At 46.0% G+C, this 27,586-nt stretch overlaps 1 protein-coding gene across 1 annotated transcript in view; it reads left to right on the top strand.

Moving 5' to 3' along the window:
• Window positions 1-27,167, top strand: part of LOC140430245 (uncharacterized) — a 100,759-nt gene extending 73,592 nt beyond the window's left edge. Inside the window, exon 7 of the mRNA XM_072517673.1 lies at window positions 21,968-27,167. Coding sequence (XP_072373774.1) covers window positions 21,968-22,728 — 761 coding nt within the window. The 3' untranslated portion in view covers window positions 22,729-27,167. The remainder of the gene's footprint in view (window positions 1-21,967) is intronic.
• Window positions 27,168-27,586: the final 419 nt, after the last annotated feature.

The following is a 27,586-nucleotide window of genomic DNA, read 5'->3' as shown; positions in this document are numbered from 1 at the left end:
CTGCAACAACCTACCATGCGGTACCTTGTCAAAGGCTTTGCTAAAGTCCATGTAGACAACGTCTACTGCACTGCCCTCATCTACCTTCTTGGTCACCCCCTCAAAAAACTCAATCAAATTTGTGAGACATGATTTTCCACGCACAAAGCCATGCTGACTGCCCCGAATCAGTCCTTGCCTCTCTAAATGCTTGTAGATCCTGTCTCTCAGAATACCTTCTAGCAACTTACCTACTACAGACGTTAGGCTCACCGGTCTGTAGTTCCCAGGCCAGTAAAAGTTGCCAGTAAATGTTACTCTGTTTCTCTGGTTCTAAATATGGCAGTCAATATGGTCGCCTTCCTTAATCCTAATTACGTTTGCTTTTGAGTCGCCAGGTATCTTTCGATACCGCCACAAGGTTCAAACCCGAATACTGATCAAAGAGCCGATACACCAGTTAGTTAGTTCAAAGTCAATACTATTTATTTACACACACAGTAAGAGCTACACATGCACAAAGTACTACAAACTAAACTATCTCTAACGCTAACGCCTATACTTAGCTTCGGGTGCCCACTCAGTCAGAGGAACAATGGCCGTTTTTGGATCTGAGGCTGCTGGGTTCGAAGTGGTACAGGAGAACAGCTAAGGTCGTCCGTCTGGTAGCGAGCGTTGACCTTGGACTTACTTGCTTCTGGTGTAGCTGGTGGAAGGGTCTCCACTTTGAGAACCGATTCCAAGAGAGCGATTCTCTCTCGGGGCCTTCTTCTTATACCCGAAGAGATTTTGCGTGCTTTTGGACGGGCCTTGAACTTGGCCCCAATTAATTGGACCGTATCTTGATCACTCGTATTGATCTTGACCAATAAAGGTGTGGGTGCCCTGATGGCTGGGCGGGTCCTATGTGGCCGTTGGCCTTGCTTTGTTTACGCTTTCGGTTTGGGGAATTGGCGCCGCGATGTCTGGAGCTAGATCGGTTGCTTGAGTGTCATAGAACATAGAAAATATAGAAAAATACAGCACAGAACAGGCCCTTCGGGCCACGATGTTGTGCCGAACCTTTGTCCTAGCTTAATCATAGATTATCATTGAATTTACAATGCAGAAGGAGGCCATTCGACCCATTGAGTCTGCACCGGCTCTTGGAAAGAGCACCCTACCCAAAGTCAACACCTCCACCCAACACTAAGGGCAATTCTGGTCACTAAGGGCAATTTATCATGGCCAATCCACATAACCTGCACATCTTTGGACTGTGGGAGGAAACCGGAGCACCCGGAGGAAACCCACGCAGACACGGGGAGGATGTGCAGACTCCGCACAGACAGTGACCCAAGCCGGAATCGAACCTGGGACCCTGGAGCTATGAAGCAATTGTGCTCTTTCCTTTGTTCCCGGAGATGGGCCATCAATATGTTAATTGCCCTACAGTTTCAGTCCCGCCTGGGAGCTGCGGTTCCAATATGCATACAGGCTCTGTGCCTGCTTGCTTTGTCAGCATTGTCCATAGTTCCCTACAGTCTTTGCAAACATCCATTTTGTATTGTGGAAGTGGCCATCTCAGATGGCTACAACCCCATCTGGGAATATAGTCTTTGCATAGGACTTTGGCTGTATGGGTGGCTGTAGCCCCCCCTGGCTGGAGCAGCCTCTACCCATCTAGAGAACTTGTCAATAAAGGAGGAACCATCTGTAAATAGAACCAAATCTGGATTTTGTAGTGGTTCTTCTTCTATCAGGCGTGCCTCTTCCATTTCCTCTGTTACTTCCACACAGTCATGCTCTTCTGCTTCTCCCCCCTTTTGCTCCTTGGGAAGCGGGAGCAAAGATGATGGATTTACGGGGTTTGCACGGTGGAAGTAAAGATTAGGTGCTTCCCCAAGGCTGGCTTTGTGTCCATCATAGCTAAGGTGGTCTAAAAGGACACGTAAGTCTCTTTCATGGTCTTCTTCATCAATGGAGGCCACCAAGATGTCATCTACGTTATGTCGTCATTACTGGATAATGGTGGACGGCATATCAGGCAGTTCCCTCAAGATGTCCTGTAGAGCCATGTGAAAAACAGTAGGGCTGTTGTGAAACCCTTGTGGTAGTCTGGTCCATGTGTATTGTCGTTGTCTGATGGTGAAAGCAAACCATGGTTGCACCTCCTCTGCCAGTGGTACGGACCAAAAGCCATTGGTCATGTCTATAACTAAAAACCATTGAAGGCCTGGTGTTAGGGCATTAAAGATGGTGGATTGATCGGCTACCAAAGAACCTTTTCTGACAATGCATTGATTGGCCCTTCTATAGTCAATAGTCAGGCGCCATGTGCCATTAGCCTTCTTGACAGGTGTTGCTATCTCTATTTACAAACCACAAGCAGCGAGTGCGTTTCTTATATTGACCAAATGACCACACAACCAGTATGTTAGTTCAAAGGACAGTTTATTATTAAACACAAGACTTATCTCTATGTGCATTAATACACGCGGCTACGTATTGTTGTCGGGAAAAATCCCTTGTACCAGTGCAGTCAAGAGGCCGAGTCTCAAGGCAAGGTTCAAAGCGTTGTTCTTTGTTGTACAATTACTGAAGCCTTCAGGGAGACCCACGCAGCCAGCTCAGAAACAGTGGCTTGGTCCACGTTGATCTCAACAATTACACATTTGCTCTGGATTTTTATAGGAATCCAAACTCGAGCGGGAACATTTGCTCATACATAATAGTTAAAGGGTAGTTTTGATTTAGATCTCTCAGACAGGTTTAAACAGAGAATATGCATCTTTGTCAATTTGCATCTGTATGGTGTCCCCCCGTGTTGATGAGATTATCTGTGCTCGCTCCAGTGTCCCTCCCTTGTCAATTTGCATCTGTATGGAGTGTGTTCGTGTTGATGAGATTATCTGTGCTTGCTCCGGTGTCCTTCCCTTCTCTAATGTGTTTCCCATTATCTCCCTGATGTGTCTCCTTAACTAAACCGGCCTCCGATGTCTGTGGCTGTGCTATGCTTTTGTTTCTGTGTTTGCGAGATGAGGTGTTAATGTCATCTTTGTCCTGCTGTGTGTGTGGGGGACGCTAATCTAATCTATACATTTATTTTATCCCTTCTATTCTGGTTTCTTTGCCTGCCTTGGTCATTTTATTAATATATTATTTCATTCTTTCATAAGTCTTTGCAATACAGTTGTGCCATATATCCCACTGCCAGGGTCTTGACTCGCAGATATCCCGATCTCCTGGCCATTGGGCCGTTTTAAGATGCAGTTTCGTGCTATTGCTGGGCAGAACAAGTGTCTTCCATCAGTGCAGAAGGGGATTTAAACGAATGTCCATCCGGGTGTCCCCTTCTGCATTGTGGGCACATTATATTATAAACGGTGCCAATCAGTCCAATAAAACAGTCCAATAAATGTTAAACAATGCCAATCAGTCCAATTAAACAGTTTCATAAATGAAGAATGTTTGATGAGATGAGATTAAAATATGGTCTTGGAAAATGGCCTACTTCAATCCCTCCTCTCGTCCAGGGGGTCCCATTCATGGCTGACCCCCCCCCCCCCATGGACGATCTTCAGAGGTCTAGAGACCTGTGCAGATGTCGTCCTTGCTGTTGTTCCTCTTCCTCTACGGTGTGGTGAACTTCTTGCATCTGGATACTGGCAGTGGGTAGCGTTCTCGATACAATATTTGCACATATCATTTTAATACAAGTTAGACCCAGGCAGAGTGTGAACAGGATGGCTACTACTAAAATTAATCCTTTCATGATGTATGCTCCCCAAACTGTGTTGAACAACCACCCTAACCACTCATGCGAATCCCTGTTTAAAGCTACCCAATTGCTTTTGTATCCTGGACATGGCTGCTGTTATGTTTAATGTTTCGTCATGTACATATGTAATGTATTTTTCTTTGATGATTGTGCATACCCCTCCTTGTCTGGCTAACTGATAGTCTACTGCATATCTCGTTTGCTGTGTGTATAGTCTGACGTCACTATGCGTTTCTGGACATGCCCTTCGCTTGGGCATGGAACCGTGAGGGGTCTGATTGTCCCTACGGCAAAGAACCTTGGAGGCCTGTCTGTGGCCGTCATGTATATATTTTTAAATAAAAACACTCTTTAACCTGATAACATGCATTACCCCTGGGTCGCCTGACCCCATGGTTCCATGTTGTGGAACCTTCCCTCCCCCGGGACTGCCCACTCGATTGTACCCCTTGGTGAGAAAGGAATGGGTATGTGCACGAGGCTGAGCTTACGTGGGTGCCGTTGCACTTGCCACACATGAGCTGCTTACCCATGGTGGCTGCAATGCATTTTTGTTGCTTGCAGTCACAGGTGAAGTGTCCTTCCCGGACCCGGCACTTCTGGAGAGCACAATATGTCTCAGCGCACAAATCGTTTTTAGGGACAAAGGCATGCACGCACCCCCATCCCTTTCCCTTAAAACATTGTGGGTAGTCCCCATGTGTGTCTACCCATTGGGGTCCCACCCCCCCCTGAAATTCCCGGCTCAGTGAGCTCTACACACCTCCCTTGCATCCCTTGTTTAAAGTACCCACTATGTTCCTTGCAGGGCGCCCCTGATGTGTCGATAGTGAATAACTCTTGTGGGAGCCACCCTGGTGTCGCGATGAATAGGGAGTTTACTGATCGTGCTGAAGGGTAACAAGCGGTCCTATTCCCATAGATCTGAATGTGTGTTTTCAGGAATAGGTTTTCTTCCACGATTGGTGGTGCTGCTCCCCTAACCCTCATGTGTTGGAGTATATTTACAATGGTCATAGCTGTCATCAAATGTGTCCCTATTCCCATATCATTTTTTTTTACAACAGTATTTTTTATAATTATAGTATATACAGAAAATAAACCGGTAATTAAATTAAAAGTTGTTTGTTTCAACGTCTTGAGAGTAGATCTGGTCCTGGTCCCTGTGGAATTTAAATATAAAAGAAAAATAGTATCTTTAATTCATTTGGCTTCATACAGCTTCAATTGGGTCCAGTGTTTCCAGATCCCCTGTCCCCTTATATCTATACAGGCTCAGGTATCTCTGCTAATAATGACCTCGTAAGGTCCGTGCCATTTCGGGGCAAATCCTGGTTTTGCAGGAAGCATTTTTGTTAAGACCCGGCTCCCGGCTTTTGGGACCTTTGGTAATATTTCTGAGTCCTCCTTTGTGTCGACCTGTGCCTGATTTAAAATTATGGACCGGCGCATCCCCTTTAATTGGGTGCTAAGGTCTCGGATATATTGACGGATCCTATCCTTTATCGGGCCCACATCTGTCCCGCCTGTAATAATGCTTTCGGGTAAGTGCATTGCTCGCCCGGTCATCAGCTCGTATGGAGTCAAGCCGGTAGTTCGATTTGTGGTCGCAGGTAGGACTTCTGTCCAATTCCTACCTGAGGATTGCATTGCTTTCGCTATGGTTATTTTTAGAGTCCGATTCAGCCTCTCCACCAGCCCGGAACTTTGTGGGTGGTAGGGGATATGGAATTTCTGTTTTATTCCCCATAGTTGGCAAATATTTTTCATAACTTTTCCTGTGAAGTGTGTTCCCTGGTCCGAATCAATCTGAATTGGCATCCCCCATCTGGGAAAGACTTCTGCCGTCAAGATCCTGGCTACCGTTGGGGCTGTGCAATTGGTTGTGGGGAATGCTTCCACCCACCTGGTGAATTGATCTACTATTACCAGGCAGTATGTTTTCCCGTGAGAGGGAGGCAATGGTCCTATAAAATCCATTTGTATCTGTTCCCAGGGTCCCTTCGGTCTAGGTTGGTGTCCCATCTTTACCTTTATGGGCTTCCCGGGGTTGTGTTGTGCACATACAGTGCATCTGCAGCAGTATGTAGCCACATCCCGTCCCAATCCTTTCCACCACCACTCCCTCCCCAGACTATGTATCATTGCATCCCTGCCTGTATGGGGGAGTCCGTGATGTAGTTCCAGTAATGTGGTCTGGATGCATCCTGGTGCCAATACCCGGTTATCTTTTCTCCACACCTCATCTGTCCCTTTAACTGCGCCCAACTCCTCCCATCTATCTCGTTCTTGTTGGGGAATGTCCCTGTGTAATTTCTGTATATCAATTACTTCCTGTTCTACCACTATCGCTGCAAGGGGCAGGCTTTTAATGTTGCTGTTTTCTAAGGCTTGCTGTGCCGCTGTGTCTGCGGCTTGATTCCCTTTGAAATGAATCCACCCCGGGGTGTTCCCTCCTGGTTCCCGCTGGTGGGCTTTTATTTTAATTATTGCAGCCTCTTTAGGCTGCTCACTAGCTGCTAGAAGTGCCCATATCCGCTGCTGATGTTTAATGGGGGTAACTCCTGTGGTAATGAACCCCCTTCTCCCCCTATCCATATTGTCCTGTCCTGAACACTCCTTATATACCTGGAATAATCTCTCTCCAAACTCCGATGCACTTTCCCCCCGTCCTTGTTTAGTATTTGTGATCCTGCGCCAATTAGTGGGGGAGTTCCCTAAGACCCGTTGGATTTCTGTCTTAAATAAAGTGAAGGGTGCCTGCTGGGCGTCTATCTCAGCCGTTACAGGAACGGCATGTATCCACCTTCCTCCATTATAGTCCTGTGCTGCTTGGGTCGCTGGTCCTCCTGCCACTAGCCTCCATGTATCCGCTGGACAGGCTGCCCTGACCAGCTGGTGTATGTCCCTTAAATGCAACTGGTGATACCCAGAGTGTATCTAATTCGCCCCAAAATTCCAGGTTTGCGCTTCTGGGTTTTAACTTCCCCAGTGAGGCCATAATCTGCTGACTTTCTCCTGGGGTGAAAAGCTTATAGGTTGCTTTCGGTTGTGCTGCCGTCCCTCCTCTGGTGACTGGCGCTAGATTGTAATTTTTTATGTCCCACCCTTATACTGGAGCGGTTGCATCACTCTGCACTGACTCGTATGAGGGCAGAGGGTCCATTTCCTTTGATCTCAGCGCTATCTCCGCAGTGTGGTTTCTACGTTCTAATTCCCTCACTCTCTCCTGCAACACCTTAATTTGTTCTGTCTCTTTGTGTCTCTCCTCCATGGAGGCATTTACCCTCTCAATTAGTCCAGCTAACTGGGTCACCAACATTACTCCCATTACTTTTGTTTTGTCCCGTTTTACTCCGTCCACCCATTTTCTTTGATCTTCCAAAGGTTGTGATGCGTTCCACCATTTCCGTTTCATCTTTGCAACTATCGCTTCTCTGGCTCACAAATACTTAAAAATGAGAGCTACTGCAGTTTCTCCCTTAGTAATGTGGTCTGCCATTTTTCTGTCTAGCAGTCCTGTGTAGCGCACAATGACTTACGAGAGAGACGAGTAGAGATGAAGTCGATGAGGCTTTATTAAGCGAGACTTGTCCCCAGCAGTTCAGCAACAGAATGGAGCGACGGGGAGAAGCTTGGGTTCTTATACTCCGCCTTCAGGGCGGAGCCAGGAGTCAACAGCCAACCAGGACCCGGGATCTGTCAGCCAATAGCATCACGGCTTCACAGTCCCACATGACCCCTAATACATACTACCACATCCTGCAACCCCCGTGTGCTGGTTCTAACAGTAAAAGCGCCCCAACTCTCTCTCTCTTATCTCCTTATCAGTGATACTGCTCCAGCACCGTCTGTATTGCTGTAGGGTCTCGTAGTGGGGCCCCAGTGAGTCTCGGCCCCTGGGCTCCCCCAACTATTCCTGACACCTCACGCTTGGTCTATTTTGTGTTGTCTTATTGGGATGTGTGCTGGTCTTTAGTGGGTTTGTTGCCCCCTGTCCCCAGCCCTTTTAAGTACAACGCCTCCCGCTTGGCCACCACCTCCACTAGCAAGGCTGATCCGTCACCCCAAAGAGGGAGCCTCAGCTCCCTGGTACCCTGCTATGGATTGTGGTGTTCCCTACAGACGAATAAGGTTATCAAACTCCGCCCGGGCCCCTAATGGACTGTCCATCGTCGTGTCTCTTGGTCAGGGTGGATCGGGTCCCCTTTTCCTCAACACTTACACATGTGTATCTGTTATCAAAGCCTCTGTTATAATTAGTAACTGTGTCGACTCTGCGTTGTTCGCCCCTACAGAATCTGTGCTGTTACCCGATTTACACTGTCCGTGCCTTGCACCCTGAGTGCCTGTGCCTCTCAGTGCCCACTTCAACACCCAACCTTAGCGTGGGAGATTCCTCCTCTTAACTTTCTGTCTGTGTTAAGAAACCTTCTGGAGATCTTCGCATATGTATAGACCCGAAGGACCTGAACCAGACCATTCGCCGGGAACACTACTCCACCCCCAAGCGTGAAGAGATCACATCTGAGATGGCGAATGCTCGTATCTTCACTAAACTCGACGCCTCGCAGGAGTTTTGGCAGATACAGCTCGATGACTCAAGCAGATTACTGTGTATGTTCAACACGCCATTTGTACGTTCCTGCTTCAATCGCATGCCCTTCGGCATTATCTCTGCGTCAGAGATCTTCCACAGGATAATGGAACAAATGACCGAGGGCATTGAGGGTGTCAGAGTCTATGTGAATGACATCATCGTATGGTCCACCACTGAAGAAGAACACCTCTCGTCTGAAGAAGGTGTTTCAGAGGATTCATAAATACGGTTTGAAACTGAACCAGGCAAAATGCACATTTGCGCAGGAGTTTGTAACCTTTTTGAGTGATACCATATCATCTCACGGTGTCAGCCCTGATGAGGCGAAAATCGCTGCGATATGGACCATGAAGTTGCCACATGACAAGAAGGCGGTGCTACGATTTCTGGGCTTCGTCAATTTCCTCGGCAGGTTCATCCCAAACCTGTCCGCACGGACAGCAGCTTTACACAATCTCCTACGAAAGACCACTGAGTTTGAGTGGACACAACGTGACCAGAATGAATGGGTGGATGTCAAACAGCAACTGACGAGGGCACCGACCCTTGCTTTTTTTGATGCAATCCGACCTACCAAGATCTCCACTGACGCCAGCCAGGACGGGATTGGCGCTGTCCTCCTCCAACAGGATGGCTAGTCTGACTGGGTCCCGGTGGCATACGCGATCAGGGCCATGACCGCAACTGAGTGCAGATATGCACAAATCGAGAAAGAATGTCTCGGACTCCTCACTGGGATTCTGAAATTCCACGACTACGTGTACGGCCTGCCCACATTCATAGTGAAAACAGACCACAGACTGTTGGTCCATATCATAGACAAGGATCTGAATGACATGACACCTCGTCTGCAGCGCATCATGATGAAGCTGCAAAGGTATGATTTCACACTAATATACACCCCGGGAAGAGACCTTTCCATCGCCGACGCACTGTCCCGATCAATTGGCACTGACAGCGCACCACCAGCCCCCGTCAGAGAAATTGAGGCCCAAACACAGTTATACATGGCGAATTTGCCTGCTTCGGATGAGAAGCTTCGCCTAATCCGACAGGAGACGCAGAAAGACGCAACCTTACGGAGAGTGCTGCACCTACTCCAGCACGAGGGGACAATATGCACAATTTCAGAATGTCAAGTCAGAATTGATTGAAGTTGATGGCCTCCTGCTACACAATGCGCAGATTGTGATTCCGGCCACTCTCCGCGCCGAGATGCTACGTAAGATTCATGAAGGCCACCTAGGAATTGAGAAATGCAAAAGGCGAGCACGACAGGCTGTGTACTGGCCCGGCATGAATCATGACATAATGGACATGGTCATGACATGTGACACCTGTCAAAAACATCAACCCGCACAGTGCAAAGAACCACTGCAGCAACACAAACTCACAATGGTGCCGTGGATAAAAGTGGGCATTGACCTATTTCATGCCGCAGGGCGATCAATAGTCTTGATCATGGACTATTACTCAAACTATCCGGAGGTACTGAAACGCCCTGATCTCACGTCTTCGTCTGTCATCAAGGCCAGGAGACATTCTCGCGACATGGAATCCCGCGCGTGGTGATGTCAGATAATGGTCCCTGCTTCGCGAGCTGGGTATGGAAAGAGTTCTCAGACAGCTACAGCTTTCGGCATGTAACATCCAGTCCACGCTACCCACAGTCAAATGGGAAAGTGGAAAAAGGTGTCCACATCGTTAAACGACTCATTAGCAAGGCAACAGAGTCACGCTCAGACATCAACCTAGCGCTGTTATCCTACCGAGCAACCCCATTGAGCTCAGGACTGTCGCCAGCGCAGATACTCTTCGGCAGAGACATCCGGACAACCCTACCGGCGATACAATTCCGAGACCCCGACAACGCTCTGGTGATCGACAAGATGCGGGCACTATGGTCCAAACAAAAACAATACTACGATCAACATGTGATCCCACTCAAGCCACTGACAATAGGCAACATCGTCAGAATCAGGGACCCAGAAGGCGGATGGTCTGAGCCAGCCACGATGATCAGGCAGGAGGCACCGCGGTCCTACATTGTCAAATCGTCAGCGGGAGTACTTTTTTGCCGTAACCACCAGGATCTGTTAGTGATTCGACCTACAACGCCGGTGTTTCCCACACTGGACTTGACCGAGTCCATTTGTCCACAGGAAGTTCCTCACCACACAACGCCAGACAGTATTCTTGATGACATCAAACCATCATCCCAATAACCACCATTAAGACGCTCCAGCAGACGCCGTAAGGCACCCGACCGGCTAGATTTGTAACGACGCGGCAGCACGGTAGCATTGTGGATAGCACAATTGCTTCACTACTCCAGGGTCCCAGGTTCGATTCCGGCTTGGGTCACTGTCTGTGCGGAGTCTGCACATAGAATAGAAGTTTACAGCATGGAAACAGGCCCTTCGGCCCAACCAGTCCATGCCGCCCAGTTTTTACCATTAAGTTAGTCCCAGTTGCCCGCACTTGGCCCATAACCCTCTATACCCATCTTACCCATGTAACTATCTAAATGCTTTTTAAAAGACACAATTGCACCCGCATCTACTACTACCTCTGGCAGCCCATTCCAGACACTCACTACCCTCTGAGTGAAGAAATTGCCCCTCTGGACCCTTCTGAAACTCTCCCCTCTCACCTTAAACCTATGCCCTCTAGTTTTAGACTCCCCTACCTTTGGGAAAAGATGTTGACTATCTACCTTATCTATGCCCCTCATTATTTTATAGACCTCTATAAGATCACCCCTAAGCCTCCTACGCTCCAGGGAAAAAAGTCCCAGTCTATCCAGCCTCTCCTTATAACTCAAACCATCAAGTCCCGGCAACATCCTAGTAAATCTTTTCTGCACTCTTTCTAGCTTAATAATATCCTTTCTATAATAGGGTGACCAGAACTGCACACAGTATTCCAAGTGTGGCCGTACCAATGTCTTGTACAACTTCAACAAGACGTCCCAACTCCTGTATTCAATGTTCTGACCAATGAAACCAAGCATGCCGAATGCCTTCTTCACCACCCTGTCCACCTGCGACTCCGCCTTCAAGGAGCTATGAACCTGTACTCCTAGATCTTTTTGTTCTATAACTCTCCCCAACGCCATACCATTAACTGAGTAGGTCCTGGCCTGATTCGATCTGCCAAAATGCATCACCTCACATTTATCTAAATTAAACTCCATCTGCCATTCGTCGGCCCACTGGCCTAATTGATCAAGATCCCGTTGCAATCCTAGATAACCTTCTTCACTATCCACTGTGCCACCAATCTTGGTGTCATCTGCAAACTTACTAACCCTGCCTCCTAAATTCTCATCCAAATCATTAATATAAATCACAAATAACAGTGGACCCAGCACCGATCCCTGAGGCACACCACTGGTCACAGGCCTCCAGTTTGAAAAACACCCCTCTACAACCACCCTCTGTCTTCTGTCGTCCAGCCAATTTTGAATCCAATTGGCAACCTCACCCTGGATCCCGTGAGCTTTAACCTTCTGCAACAACCTACCATGCGGTACCTTGTCAAAGGTTTTGCTAAAGTCCATGTAGACAACGTCTACTGCACTGCCCTCATCTACCTTCTTGGTCACCCCCTCAATAAACTCAATCAAATTTGTGAGACATGATTTTCCACGCACAAAGCCATGCTGACTGCCCCGAATCAGTCCTTGTCTCTCTAAATGCTTGTAGATCCTGTCTCTCAGAATACCTTCTAGCAACTTACCTACTACAGACGTTAGGCTCACCGGTCTGTAGTTCCCAGGCTTTTCCCTGCTGCCCTTCTTAAACAAGGGCACAACATTCGCCACTCTCCAATCTTCAGGCACCTCACCTGTGGCTGCCGATGATTCAAATATCTCTGTTAGGGGACCCACAATTTCCTCCCTAGCCTCCCACAACATCCTGGGATACATTTCATCAGGTCCCGGGGATTGATCTACCTTGATGCACTTTAAGACTTCTAGCACCTCCTCCTCTGTAATATGCACACTTCTCAAGACATCACTATTTATTTCCCTTAGTTTCCTAACATCCATGCCTTTCTCCACCGTGAATACCGATGAGAAATATTCATTCAGGATCTCACCCAACTCTTGTGGCTCTGCACATAGATGTCCTTGTTGATCCTTAAGAGGCCCTACTCTGTCCCTGGTTACTCTTTTCCCCTTTATGTAGCTGTAGAATCTCTTTGGATTCTCCTTTGCATTATTTGCCAAAGCAATTTCATGTCCCCTTTTTGCCCTCCTGATTTCCCTCTTAACTCTATTTCGACAATCTCTATACTCTTCAAGGGATCCACTTGATCCCAGTTGTTTATGTACGTCATATGCCTCCTTCTTCTTTTTGACCAGAGTCTCAATATCTCGAGTCATCCAGGGTTCCCTACTTCTACCAGCCTTGCCCTTCCCTCTAAAGGGAATGTGCTTACCCTGCACCCTGGTTAACACATTTTTAAAAGCCTCCCATTTACCAGCCGTCCCTTTGCCTGCCAACAGTCTCCCCCAATCTACCTCTGAAAGTTCCTGTCTGATACCATCAAAATTTGCCTTGCCCCAATTAAGAATTTTAACTCTTGGGCCAGACCTATCATTCTCCATAGCTATCTTAAAACTAATGGAGTTATGGTCACTTGTCCCAAAGTGATCCCTCACTAACACTTCTGTCACTTGCCCTTCCTTATTTCCCAAGACGAGGTCAAGTTTTGCCCCCTCTCTAGTCGGTCCATCCACATACTGAATGAGAAATTCCTCCTGAATACACTCAACAAATTTCCCTCCATCCAAGCCCCTAATGCTATGGCTGTCCCAGTCAATGTTGGGAAAGTTAAAGTCCCCTACTATTACCACCCTATTTTTTTTGCAGCTATCTGTAATCTCCTTACATATTTGCTCCTCAATTTCCTGCTGACTATTTGGGGGCCTGTAGTACAGTCCTATCAAGGTGATCGCTCCCTTCTTATTTTTCAGTTCCACCCATATAGACTCAGTGGGCGAACACTCGGATATATCCCCTCTAAGTACTGCCGTAATGTTCTCCCTAATCAAAAACGCCACTCCCCCTCCTCGCTTACCTCCTGTTCTATCCTTTCTATAGCATCTGTACCCCGGAACATTGAGCTGCCAGTCCTGCCCCTCCCTTAGCCATGTTTCAGTCATAGCTATAATATCCCAGTCCCATGTGCCCATCCATGCCCTGAGTTCATCCGCTTTGCCCGTCAGGCCCCTTGCATTGAAATAAATGCAGTTTAATGTAGACTTTCCTTGTTCTCTGCCCTGCTTTCTCTGGTCATGCTTTACACACTCTCCCTTCCTGCCTTTTGTTTCCGTCCCCACTGACTTCCTACATCGGTTCCCATCCCCCTGCCTCATTAGTTTCAACCCTCCCCGTGTGTGCGTGGGTTTCCTCTGGGTGCTCCGGTTTCCTCCCACAGTCCAAAGATGTGCAGGTTAGGTGGATTGGCCATGATAAATTGCCCTTAGTGTCCAAAATTCCCTTAGTGTTGGGTGGAGGTGTTGACCTTGGGTAGGGTGCTCTTTCCAAGAGCCGGTGCAGACTCGATGGGCCGAATGGCCTCCTTCTGAACTGTAAAAAAAATTCTATGACACTTCAACACACGCACAAGGCGAATATGGACATTTCTCACGATGGACTGATAAGACAGTTAATTGTTTCTGTATTACTTTTATCATTTTCACATTGTGCAGATTTCCATATTTTCATCATTTGTTATGTACAGTTTTCTTGAGGCCAGTCTAGAAAACATGTCAAATAAAAGGAGGGGGATGTAGTGATCTGTACATCTGCACATACACCAGGGACTGCAGCACAGATGTAACAGCCACAGCATCACTAGAGGGCAGCATCAGAGATGGGTATAAAGTGTCTGACCCAAGGGAGGATCCGCCTCTTTTAGAGGCACAGGGCTAGTGAGCAGCAGCACACAGAGACAGATCAGCATAGGCAGTTTACCTTAGTTTCACTGGTGATACCTCTTGACTGTATTACATCTAGTTGAGCTCTGGAAACAGAACAAACTCTCTGAATAAAGTATTTGTGTTAACTGGAAGTCTACAATCTTTATTCAGACTTAGAGAATAACATATTTGTTACACTGTTGTTGGTTGTTTCAATCGCTTCAACCTTAACCCGTTTGGTGTGTAATGGGCCGAGTCATAGTGTTCCAGTCCTGCCACTAGGTTTGTTTTTGCGTCACTGTCATTGTCCGAACTAACTGGTTCCCTTTGTTCAGTGCCTCGTGTAGTGATAACAATCTCGGAGCCTGCTGAAGCTGTCCCGGAAGGCCCTTGAATCGGGGTTAGCTGGATGTTTTGGCCGGCCACATTCGCATTGTAGACAGGTGTGGGGACTAGCTGAGGTTGAGCGTTTGTGGGGACAAGGTCCATTGAACCCGGCACAGACATGGGGTTTTGTTGGCCGGTCCACACCTGTGGCATCTGTCTCAGAGGATTCATAGACGCCATGGCAGCAGCGGCTGGCGGCAGTGCCGGAACTGATGATGGTGGCATTGCCATCGAATTTAATTTGGTCGGCATGGGCAGGCTAGGTGTAGGTATAGTCGGGGTCAGAATTAATCCTGACTCCACCTGTGGTGATGTTGTTTGGGCTGGAGAATTGAGAAATAGCTGAGGGTTTAAAAACGGATTTGCTGGCTTCAAAGCCGCCAAATTTTCTCTCAGCAATCTGTTATGACACATTATGCCGTCCATTTCAGTCTCCAGAGTATGATTTTCTTCAAGTAACTGGTTATTTTCCTTTTGTAGCCCAGCATTTTGGGAATGCAATTCATCAATTTGTGACAGTAATTGTTGAACTCTGGAGTCCGAGTCGATTAATGAAGTTTTAGTTTTCTCGTGTTCGCCCAATAGGGTTTCTAATTGTTCAAGCTTAGGTTTTGATTTTCGCAATCGCTCACAGACTGCCTGGAGTTGATCTTTGGCAGTTTTAAGTTTGCGATCGTGATTTGTTTTGGCGGTTGTTTCTTGTTGCCTGCAGAGCTGTCCCATTGCCACAAGAGACCATTTAACATGTTCCCTTTCCTTCATTCGGGTAGTTTTCCCCCAAACTCTCTTTATATCTTCAAGGGTCCATTGGCCCTTGGGGATGTTGTATTTTAATTGAATTTCTGTCTTTGCGTCAGACAATTCAAACTGCCGATTAATACAAAATTTAAGATCTCTGAACATATCATCAGTCGACACGTCTGGTGGAGCTCGGCTGTCCTTGGAGATTGTGGGAAGCTCTAGTCCACCCTTGAAAGCATCTGATTTAGCATGGATACATTTAGGAGAAGTACTCCGGTTGCATTTTGGAGAGGTATTGAAAAACTCCTCGTCCCCCATTACTCTTCCGAATAGATTTCTGACCCGGGCCGCAAATCGAGGACTCTGAGTTGTAGGTCGTAATGCGTATACCTGTAGTGCCGTACCATATACCACATGACACCAATATAAGAGGTCTGACAATAGATTTTCACCCTCACCCAATTGCACAGTCTTTTCTTTTCAGGTTGGTAGGGGGAAGTTGTGACGGATTTAGGTTATTCCGGACCTGATAATACTTTATTAATGACCTATGCTCTAGGTTAACCCACCAAAAGAGGGAAATCTGTTTCTCTGCTAAGATTCAAAATAGATCTCATGAAGGGAGAATGCTTTTCCAGGTCTCAGACAGTTAAACAGGATCTCAGTTACTTTGTATGGGAAAAGTTCAGATACGTCACTCATAACTAAATTGTTACCTCTATCGTCATGGGTCCTAGCCATTTAAGACTTCCTAAATGAGTATCTAGGATTTTAAACTTTGAGAGTAAGTCTACTCAGTATAATTTTAATCAAAGTATTTTTATTGTAAAAATACTCCCAATAGATACATACAGAATTGCAGAGTTAAAAAATATAAGTTGACTAAGTCTTTAGTTATCTGTTAATAATATAAAACCGTTAACAGTCCTATGTTATCTGCTAACACACTAACTTCTCTTAAGAGAATGAGATATCTGAAACATGGAAAATCCTAAAGTATCTCCTATCAATTTCTAATACATTTCTAAGAAGTTAAACAGAAACATACTTACAAAAACCTGAGGTCTTTGTCTGACGAGGCAAGCTGGTTTGAACAGAACTTTTCTCCTTTCAGTAGTACTGAAGAAAAGAGGGGTAACTTTTGCAAAATGCCTCCTCTTTATATACATAAAATTCTCTAATCGGTCAAGGGCTGCATCTGTTATCTTGTTACTTATTGTTGGTTAATTACCTATAGCCAAATGGCTAATTGGGTGTATTATCATCAACATATGTTTTCATGATCTTAGTCCTGCGTGAATGTCAGGTGTCTTAAGATATATTGGCAAAGAGGGACTCGTATAGAGATCTGTCTTTTTTCAGTGTTGTCATGTTTCTTTGATATCAAAACAGACACTTCTTTGAGGGTGTTATTCCAAGTGTCAAGAGTTATATAGTTAAGGAAGGATTTGTGTATTTATTTATCTGAAGAATTTCCTGTCCTCATGATTTGAATACTTAGGTGCAGGGGAGTGATCCCAAAGAATTTATGGTGTGTCAAAGGAAGGTCTTTCTTATCCTGTATTTGTTTGTATTAATGATCCTTTGAAACCAGCTCGGAGGTTCTCCCAGCAGGTGGTAACCTCTACATGACCTTTAGCTGAAGTGGTTTTATTACACTTTGAATTAAAATGCTGATTGTATTAATTTCTGTTGCCTTATTTCAAACCAAATTCTGCGGCAAACATGATATTCATCACAAAGTTTCACGAGCCGTTGCAGATTAAGACTTTAATGAGGTGAGGGTGATTTCTTACGTGTCCCGCCAATCTTCGGATCAAAGTCAAAGTTCGGTCTTCCGGTCAGCGATTCTGTGTTCGGGCCTTTTCGCTAACGATTCGGCTTTTTTGCTTTTAAAGTAGACCAAGGCAGGCCAGCAGCACGGTTCGATTCCCATACCAGCCTCCCCAAACAGGCGCCGGAATGTGGCGACTAGGGGCTTTTCACAGTAACTTCATTGAAGCCTACTTGTGACAATAAGCGATTTTCATTTAATTTCATCAGCGGCACGGTCTTCGGTCCACTCCTCCTTCCGTTTGTCACGCAGCGCCAGTTGAATGATCTCTGTGTCTATTCGGAACCCTGGATATCCATTATCCCTTCTCAGTTCCCAAGTAACAGAGTTCAAGTCTGTGCTTTTTGGCAAAGTCTACTTGTACTTTATTTGTCAGCTGTGCCACTGGTAAGCTTGTTTTAAATACAACATATAGGAAGTTCCGACTAGCCCTACAGCAAGATTGTCAAATTGATTGTCTTTAGTGAATACAGTGGTTGAGTTTTCATTCGGTTACAGATCGTGGTAATTCTTTAAATCATAATACAGTATAAAATAACTAAGTGATTTAAACAAAAGAAAGATGGCGATTAGCAAAAGCAAGCAGCAAAGACATAGGTTTCAGAAATATAGATAGTGATTCCGGAATGAGTTTTTCCATCCCGGTAAGTGATTTTTAAGGAGATTATTATCTTAAGGTCTGGCCTTCTTTTTACTTCTGATTGACTTTAACTAATTTATAATTCACTCAATTTGGCCAAGCTGTCTATCTATCAATTTTAAGAAATATACGTATTTAAATATCTTGGTGACTTTCTCATACCATTGCTTGCCAATTTTCCAAATTATCTACACTTGCATCTATTATTAATTAGAAAAACACAGTTATCGATGAGAAATTATCAGTTCCAGACTGGCTGCTACTATAGAAACTGGACGACTCGTACTGGACAGCCGCCCAGTTTTTACCATACAATGGGGCCTTTTATCTATTTGACGTCACTGGCCTTGCAGTCTCAATCGGCTTGCAAAATGTGAAACTTAAGAAAGAAATTAGAGAATGTTATCTGGATTAACCCAGCTATTTGTTGCACTAAAGTAATGCCTAATATGATTATAGTTAATTATTCTTAATGAGTTCTCAATTAAATCTCTATCATTTCCCCTTACTCTCATGGTTATAGCTGATTAGAAAAGTCAATTTCTATCACTGGCCTGACATTACCTGATTTGTCCCTACTTCCCTTCTTGAATAATGACACCACATTAGCTGTCTTCCAGTCTTCTGGCACCTCTTCTGTGGCCAGAGAAGATTTGAAATTTTTTGTCAGATCCGCTGCAATTTTTGTCAGAGATTGCCACAAATCTCTGACAAGTTAACACACAAATTGCCACTTTGGTCCCTACTCTTATTCTGGTCAATCTCCTGCCCTTAATATACTTATGAAACATATTTGGATTTTCCTATTTTACCCGCCTGTGCTTTTTCATGCCCCTCTTCGCTCTCCTCGTGTCTATCTGAAGTGTCCCCTGCACTTTCTATATTCCTCTCGGGCTTCTGCTGTTTTCAGCCCTCAGTATTGGCCATAAGCCGCTTTTTTTCTTTATCCAACCCTAATATCCCTTGGCATACAGGGTTCTCTGAACTTATTGCTCCGACCCTTCATTATCATGGGAACATGTTGGCCCTGTACTCTATTTCCTTTTTAAATTATTCCTACAAGTAGCTGCTCGTCCAACCTAGTTTCTGATGAAAGGTGTCACGTGAGAGTGCCTTTAAGAAATGGACGTTTAAGCAATGTACCTTTAAGAAATGCAGTGATGTCAGAGTGTGGGTGGAGCTGGGCTTTTAGCTCAGCCATTTTGTAGCTTCAGTTTGAGAGAGCAGCTGAAAAGTGCCTGGCTGGTTTGCTGAGAGCTGTAAAAAGGAAAAGAGCTGGTCTGGTGATTTCTGCAAATCCAAAGACTATAAATATATTGAATGTAACCTGTTGTGCTCCTATCTTTGAAGGGTTGAAGTCTTTTGGAGGTTTAAAAGAACAGTTTGCAGGATTGGATAGTGTTGTATTATTTTCTGGGTTATCTTTGAAGTAAGGGGTGTTAAGAGATCCAATGTTTATTGAAAAGATTAAGTTGAGTTCATGGAACAAACATTGTTTTGTGTTTAAAAACCCACGTGTCCATAATTGTAATCCCACACCTGGAGAACAAGCCGTGAGCTCGGAAAAGCAACAATACATTAAAGGGGGGTTGAACTCCATGATACATTTTGGGGTTCTGAAAAAGCCTCTCCCATAACAATGGTCATCTCGAGTTGAAATGTTAACACTGTTTCTCTACGCAGACGCTACGTGACCTGCTGAAAATTTCTAGTTTTGATTCTACTTTATAAAGCAGATACGGGCCATTCGGACCATCTGCTTTCTACCAATGCTTATAAGCTTTCTGTGTACCGATTTTATCTCACCTGATCAGCAGATCCTTCTACTCTTTTAACCCTCAGCTACTTCCCTGACTTCCCATCAAATATAACAAAACTATTTGCCTGAACCATTCCTGTGGGAGCAGGTTCCACATTCTGATGGGGAAAAGAGTGCCAGCCTGTTCAGTCTTTCCTGATAGTTACAATCTCTCCATTCTCAATATCATCCTGTTCAATTTTTTTTGCACCTTCTCCAGTTCCTTTCTGTCCTTTTTCAATACGTTGATCTGAACTGTACACAGCTCTCCAAGTGTGGTCTAAACAAGGTTCTAGACAAGTTCAACATCACTTCTCTGCTTTTCAATTCGATTTCTCCAAAAATGGACATTGTTATTGTTTGATTTTTAAAAATAAAATGTCCTTGTTGATCTGCCTTGTTACTTTTAATGATTGATGAATCTAGTTCTGTCCTTGAACAATTTGAAAATATGACCTTTGATCCTCCCTCACTTCTCCAATTAAAATAATTTGTACACATGAAGTCACGAAGACAAACTGTTGCTATTTTCAAAACTAAATCACATCAACCCATCGTCTCCACTTCCCTAAAATGCAGCTCTTGGAATCCAATGGGGCAAAGTGGTGTGAATGCTGGAAATGTGCAAAGGAGATTGAGAAAATGCTAAACTCAGGAAACGTGTGGAGAGAAGCAACCTCTCTGCATCCTTTGACATACTCGGCCACACTATCCTCCTCTTGCAACTCTCCTGTATTGTCCAATCAGTGGGTCTGCCATGATTTGTGCCATTTTCCCTCTTCAGTTGTATGCAGAGAATCTGCTGCAATGATGAATCCTCCCCAAACTCAATCTCTGCTTTTCAAATCCACTCAGCCGCTCGCGGACGCTCGGCGCCAACCGCTGCTGCGCGCGGGAAAACTCGGCGCGGGCTCCCATCAGTGCCGCGCGTCAGCTCTCCCACTTTTTTCATATTGCCGCTCCTCACTGAGCAGACATGGGACATGGGCCACATGCAGCATGGGACATGTAGTTTCGACCGGGTGAGAATCTCTCTGGAATGCGGTTGCGCAGAATTAGGCGGAGCACGGAGGCAGTTACGGCTCCGCCCTCCAAAGTGATTGGCTGTGAAATCGCCATCCATTGTGAGAGGGGCTTCCCGCCCTTTGTATCTGTTTGGCTGCAGAGCCGTCAATCAGGGAGCTGAGCTGGTTGATTGGCTGTGTTGGATATTGAGTGTGTTTATTGGAAGCATTTCCCTTCTGATTTACAGCTGAGTTTTGTTGATGGGTCATTACTGAATATGAGAAGGTGAGGTGTAATTATCTGGGAGGGGCAGAGACATATTTATTCAGATGTTTTTCATTGTCTTCTTTAAAGATTTTACCTGAAGGCCTCGGTCTTTCCTAAAAGCCTGGGCTTGGATTTCATACTTTTGCCCAGTGCTGTGTGAGAGCTGAATTTGGGATGTGCAGTCTGAGTGTATCTGATTTCCCAGGATAAACCAGAACCCTTCAATCAGCGACACTGAAGCAATATTTTCCTCAGCTTCCAGCACTTCCTACCAAGTGTGTTTTTTTTCAATAATTTTGGAAAACAAGGAATTTCAAAATCTCCATCGGAGTAACATTTCTCCTGATGAGATTAATCAAATTCTGTAAAAAATGGTCTTTACCAGCACAATGCAAACTCTACATTAATTGAAAGCCCATTTCACACTCCGCCCAACTGTCTTTTCCATTGTCCTGCCTGGGAAGATGGGAGTCTGCACAGAGGAAAGAAAGTAGCCAAATAGTCTCCTGGTCGCTATCCAGTGGCCTTGCTGGAAACAGGGTGTGTGACAGTTAAGTGGGCAAAAATAAAGGAGTTGTTTCTGATTCCCCATAGGGATAAATACAGACTAGCACTCACTGTAGAACAGTCTCTAACTGAGGAGTCAGCCCTTTCAGCAAAGGAGGAAGAGGAGTTGGAGGAAATCATGTTTCCTTTTTCTGATTTACAGAAGGACAGCACCATACTACACCAGAGAATATAGAGAGGATAGACACTACAGAAAGATCCTGACCATTACCCAAGGAACAACTGGACATCTGCGAGAAGACATCCAGTCCCCTCTCGGCATTGCTCAACACAGAAGGTTGGTCAGTGAAAATATCTGGAAATCAGTCAGGTATAGGGACCTTTGGCATCTCATTAGATCTGAAACTGGTCAGTGGAGTGGAACTTTCCATTAGAACTAACCTTTCGGAAGGTTCGGCTGTGGGCCATCAGTTTGGTTGAGGCTGGGAAGAAGTGAGCGGGCTCAAAGTGTGATGAGAGCTCAATCATCGACTCATTTCTACAGATGCAAGTCTCTTCAAGCGCGTGGTGTCTGCACGGTTGCATAGGCTCATAATACCTCTGAACACACGATACAATCATTGTAAACCCAACTGCAACCATATGGATGGAAAACGATTCAAGTGTGACATTTGTAATAAATGTTTTATGACATCTACGAGCCTCCTGATACACCAAAGGATTCACACGGGGGTGAAACCTTTCAGATGTAAGGTTTGTGAGATGACTTTCACCCAAGACTCCCAACTCCTGAGTCACCAGAGGATTCACACAGGGGAGAAACCCTATGTGTGTGAGGTGTGTGACAAATCTTTCTCATGTTCATCAGCCCTACGGGTACACCAGCGTATTCACACTGGAGAGAAACCATTTGTTTGCGAGGTGTGCAACAAACCATTCACCGACTCCTCAACTCTCCGTAAACATCAACGCATTCACAGCGGGAACAAACCATTCGGGTGTGACGAGTGCGACAAATCATTCTCGCAGTTAACGACTCTCCGTGTGCACCGACGCATTCACACTGGGGAGAAACCATTCATGTGTGACGTGTGCAACAAATCATTCTCACAGTCATCAAACCTCCGTGTACACCAACGCATTCACACCGGGGATAAACCATTCCCATGTGGGTTATGCAACAAATCATTCTCAAATTCATCACAATTCCTCATGCACCAACACAAACACACTGGGAGAAACCAATCAGATGTGAGGTGTGCAACAAATAATTCTTAAACTCATCATCCCTCTGTCAACACCAACACATCCAAAAAAAATTTTTTTTTGAAAATATTTTATTGAAGCATTTAAAATTTTCACTGTTTAACATATTAACATTTCTTAAAACAGTCGCGTGGGCTGACACGTGTGTATATATATATATAGATTAAAAAAAAGAACCCCTCCAAAAAAACACAATGTCCCCAACTGCCCGCGCCCTATTTCCTAGCTATCGGTATACTGAGTTCCCTGTCCTTATTTAAAACTGCCATGCCTCCTATTTTCTTCCCCCCCCCCCCCCACCTTTACTGCTGACGTTTAATTTTCTTTGAAGAAGTCGATGAACAGTTGTCACCTTTGGGCGAACTCCTGCGTTGATCCTCTCAAGGCGAACTTGATTTTTTTCCAGGCTGAGAAAGCCTGCCATATCGTTGACCCACACACCTGACTGGGGGCTCTGAGTCCCTCCATCCCAGCAAAATCCGTCTCCGGGCCACCAGGGAGGAGAAGGCCAGGGCATCAGCCTCCCTCCCCCCACCTTGGCCCCCGGATTATCCAATACCCTAAAGATTGCCAGTTCTGGACTCGGGGTTACCCTCCCTTCCAGGACTTCTGACAAAACGCCTGCAAATCCCTGCCAGAATCCCTTCAACTTCGGACACGCCCAGAACATGGTTAGCCGGACTACCCCCACAAATCTATCCTCCACCTCCTCAAAGAACCTGCTCATCCGGGCTACCATCATGGGAGCCCTGTGGACCACCTTGAACTGGAGCAGTCTAAGTCTGGCTCAGGATGAAGATGAATTAACTCTCTTCAAGGCTTTTTCCCACTTTTCCATTTCCAGCTCTCTTCCCAGCTCCTCTTCCCACTTCTGCTTCACCTCCCTGATCCCACTCCATCAACTCCTTGTATATCTCCGAAGTCCTCCCCTCTCCAACCCCAGTTTTTGACATCACCTTGTCCTGTAGTCCCCTCAGGGGGAGGCGAGAGAAGCTTGGAATCTGCCTCCGGATGAAGTCCCGGACCTGAAGATATCGAAAACCTTTACCAGCCGGTAACTCAAACCCCTTCTCTAGTGCCTCCAAGGTCAGAAAGCCCTCCTGGATAAATAAGTCCCCAAATCTCTCGATCCCTGCCTGCTGCCATCTCCTGAAGCCCCCATCCAGCCTCCCCGGGATAAACCGGTGATTGTTACAGATCGGAGACCACACTGACACACTCTAATCCCATGTGCTGCCTCCATTGCCCCCACACCCTTAGGACTGCCACCACCACAGGGCTTGTAGAGTACCGAGGCGGCGAAAACGGTAAAGCTTCCAAACTTGACCCTTACAGGATGCCACTTCCACTCACTCCCAGGCCAACCCCTGCCCACTACCCACTTCCTGACCATCGATAAGTTGGCCACCGTATTAAAACCGTATTAAAATCACCCCACATGATCAACCGGTACGAGACGAGGTCCGGGATTTTTCCCAGCATCTTCCTAACAAACGCAACGTCGTCCCAGTTTGGGGCATATATATTCACCAGCACCGCTGCCATTCCCTCCAGTTTCCCATTCACCATGATAAATCTGCCTCCCGGGCCTGTCACATTTTCCCCACCTCGAATGCCACCCTTTTGTTTATCAGGATGACTACCCCCCTTGTTTTGAAGTCCAATCCTGAATGAAACACCTGCCCGACCCATCCCTTTTTCAGTCTAAATTGATCCCCCAGCTTTCAGTGTGTCTCCTGTAACATGGCCATGTCCGCCATTAACTGTCTCAAGTGTGCAAACACACGGGCCCTCTTGACCGGCCCATTCAGTCCACGAACATTCCACGTAACCAGTCTGGTCAGGGGGGCTCTTGCCCCCCCCTCCCCAGTTGATTAGCCATGACCTTTCCTAGGCCAGCCCATGGCCCGCACCTCCCCAGATCCGCCCACTGGCAGCAACCGCCATCTAGTCTCCATCTCCAGCCTCCTGGAAGTCCCCAAATCGTCAGCTATTTCAGAACAATAGCACCGAGTGCAAAAAGCAAACACACTCTCCACTTAAGGCTCAAACTCAATGGCCCACCCCTCCCCCTTTATAACATCTTATCAATCCCATCACCTTCAAACAGAGCCCCAAACAATAGAAGTGTAAACAAACAAGGTAAATGGTGAGACAGAAAAAATTATATATGTAAAAACTCAAACAGATGTCTTTCCCTCCTGGACCATCTTAATTTGAAAGCTCTTCTTCTCCCCCTCCATTCTTTTTTTCCCCCCTTTATTATTATTTTACCTTTTTTTTTACAAACACAAACAAAAAGGAAGAAACTGTACCTTAGTACATACACTGAAAGGTCAAAGTTAGGTAACTCAAAAAGAAAAAACAACTTCTCTTCCCGGTCATCGCAACTCAAGTTACAGTGCAGCACAGAACGTTTTGATGTAAATCGCTACCGACCAGTTTTCTCTTTTTATTAAGTCCTTATGGGTCCCCCAGGTTGTTGTCTTTCATATAGCCCGCTTTTTCTGGCGAGCCATAAGACCGTTCCCTTTCCTCATAGGTTACCCAAAGACGGGCCGGGTAGAGAATCCATATTTTATTCCCTTCGCATACAGCGCTGTTTTAACGTTATTGAAACCTGCCCTCAAGCTCTGCTCCCAAGTCCTGGTAGACCCGGATCTCAGCTTCTTCCCATACAAACCGTCCCGTCTCCCTAGCCCATCTCATGATGCGTTCCTTGTCCAGGAATCGGTGAAGCCACATCACCGGTGAGCCCGGTCCACCTCCAAAGGCCCGTTGAACGCCTCTGCCCATCATTTTCTCGAACATCCTCACAACATACGCACTGGCATCCGATCCTTTCCCTCTGGGAGACCGACGCTCCGAACATTCTGCCTGCGGAAACGATTCTCCAGGTCCTCCACCTTTTCCAGCAGCCGCTTTTGCCGATCTTGTAAAATACCAATTTGCAGTGCCATCCCTGTGGACTGCTCTTGCTCCGTCGCCTGCTCCTGCAGCTTTTGGATTGACTGTCCCTGGGCCGTCACTGTCACCTCCATCCGGTTGACAGCCTCCTTAATCGAGGCAGGTCCTCCGCACACTCCTCACGGTGCCGGGCGAACTTCTCATCCAGGTATGCAACCAACTGATCTGTCGACCATTGGGCCGACGGGGCCGGGTCTCGCTTCTCTGCCATTGCAGCCACCAAGCTCAGGTCCTCACTTCCAACCAACTTTTGATTCCTTTTGCGATTATTTTTCGAGCGTAATCCCATAATCCATTTTCCTCCTCTCGCTTTTATCCACTTATGTTAGAAAAAATGTCTGCGAAAATCCAGCTTAAAAGCCGTCAAAAAAACACCAAGAGCAGGAGCTGCTAAATGTGCGACTGTTCACCGGAAGTCCCTGAAAATCTTTTCATGTGCGAGATGTGTCACAAATAATTCTGCAAGTTGTGAAACCTGCATGTACACCAACACATCCATACAGGAGAGAAACCATTCATGCAAGATGTGTGACAAACACAATTAACAACATTCCATTGACACTAATACATTTAAACAGCTACTGAGACTCTGTCCATCGGAGGAGCCACACGGGAGGGAAACTATTCAAGTGTGAGGCGTGTGACAACCTTCACAGGATCAGCAAACCTCTGCGTGCACTATAATATTCACATAATGGAATAACCCTTCAATTGTGAGGTATTGATGAAGCTTCTTGATATTTTTTACCCTCCCGCAACACATGAAGATTCACACATGGAGAAACCCTTCACTGCCGTGTTTGTGATGAATTTTTCACCGACTCCTCTGATCTCCTGAACCATTGATGAATTCATACTGGGGCGAAATCAGTTGGCTGTGAGGGGTGTGACAAGGCTTTCACACAGTGTATCTCCAGGTCCATCAACATATCTCACACAGGGGAGAAACCCTATCAGTGTGAATTCTGTATTAAAGACTTCACACAGTTAGACCTCCTGGAACATCAATGAACCCACACGGGAGACAAACCCTTCCAGTGTATCAGGATTATTTCACCTACTCCTCTCTCGCCAAACACCAACACCTCCACATGGGCTTGGAGCTGACTCACCTGCTTCCCTTACACTGAGAGTTGGCTGTGTTGTTTACCCTCCAGTGCTCACACAGGGGAGCTGTCCTTCGAAAGCACTATCTGTCTCAGCAATGTATGTTTTCAGTCTCTTCAATAAGTCCAATTGGGCTGCTCTCTGTGCGGAGTCTGCACGTTCCCCCTGTGTCTGCGTGGGTTTCCTCCGGGTGCTCCGGTTTCCTCCCACAAGTCCAGATAGATGTGCTGTTTGGTAATTTGGACGTTCTGAATTCTCCCTCTGTGTACCTGAACAGGCTGGAATGTGGCGACTCGGTGATTTTCACAGTAACTTCATTGCAGTGTTAATGTAAACCTACTTGTGACAATAAAGATTATTGTGATAAATTGTTTAAAGATAGTCAATTTAATCTATTACTAGATAGCCAAACATCACCAAAAGATGGCAGCAATACACAGGGAAGCTCCTCTATCAACCTAGCATCCTCTTGATTCTGCATTTTGTACAAGTTTGTACAGTGCACTCTATGTGTCCGTATACATCACTCGAAGGGAATTGATGTACTCATTGTGTACTCCAGTTTTAGTTTAATTTTTGCTGCAAACAACACAGCTCCTAGTGCCTCCAATATTATAACTTTGTATGGACAGCATGGTGGCACAGTGATTAGCACTGCTGTCTCACAGTGCCCGTTCAATTCCAGCTTTGGATGACTGCATGGAGTCTGCATGTTCTCCCCCTGTCTGATTGGGTTTCTTCCGGGTGCTCCGGTTTCCTTCCACAGTCCAAAGATGTGCAGGTTAGGTAAATTGAC

Source organism: Scyliorhinus torazame, chromosome 10 (assembly GCF_047496885.1).
Source record: "Scyliorhinus torazame isolate Kashiwa2021f chromosome 10, sScyTor2.1, whole genome shotgun sequence".
Classification (NCBI taxonomy): Eukaryota; Metazoa; Chordata; class Chondrichthyes; order Carcharhiniformes; family Scyliorhinidae; genus Scyliorhinus; species Scyliorhinus torazame.
The sequence above is the reverse complement of the archived record's forward strand: the minus strand, read 5'-3'. Positions and strand labels throughout refer to the sequence as shown.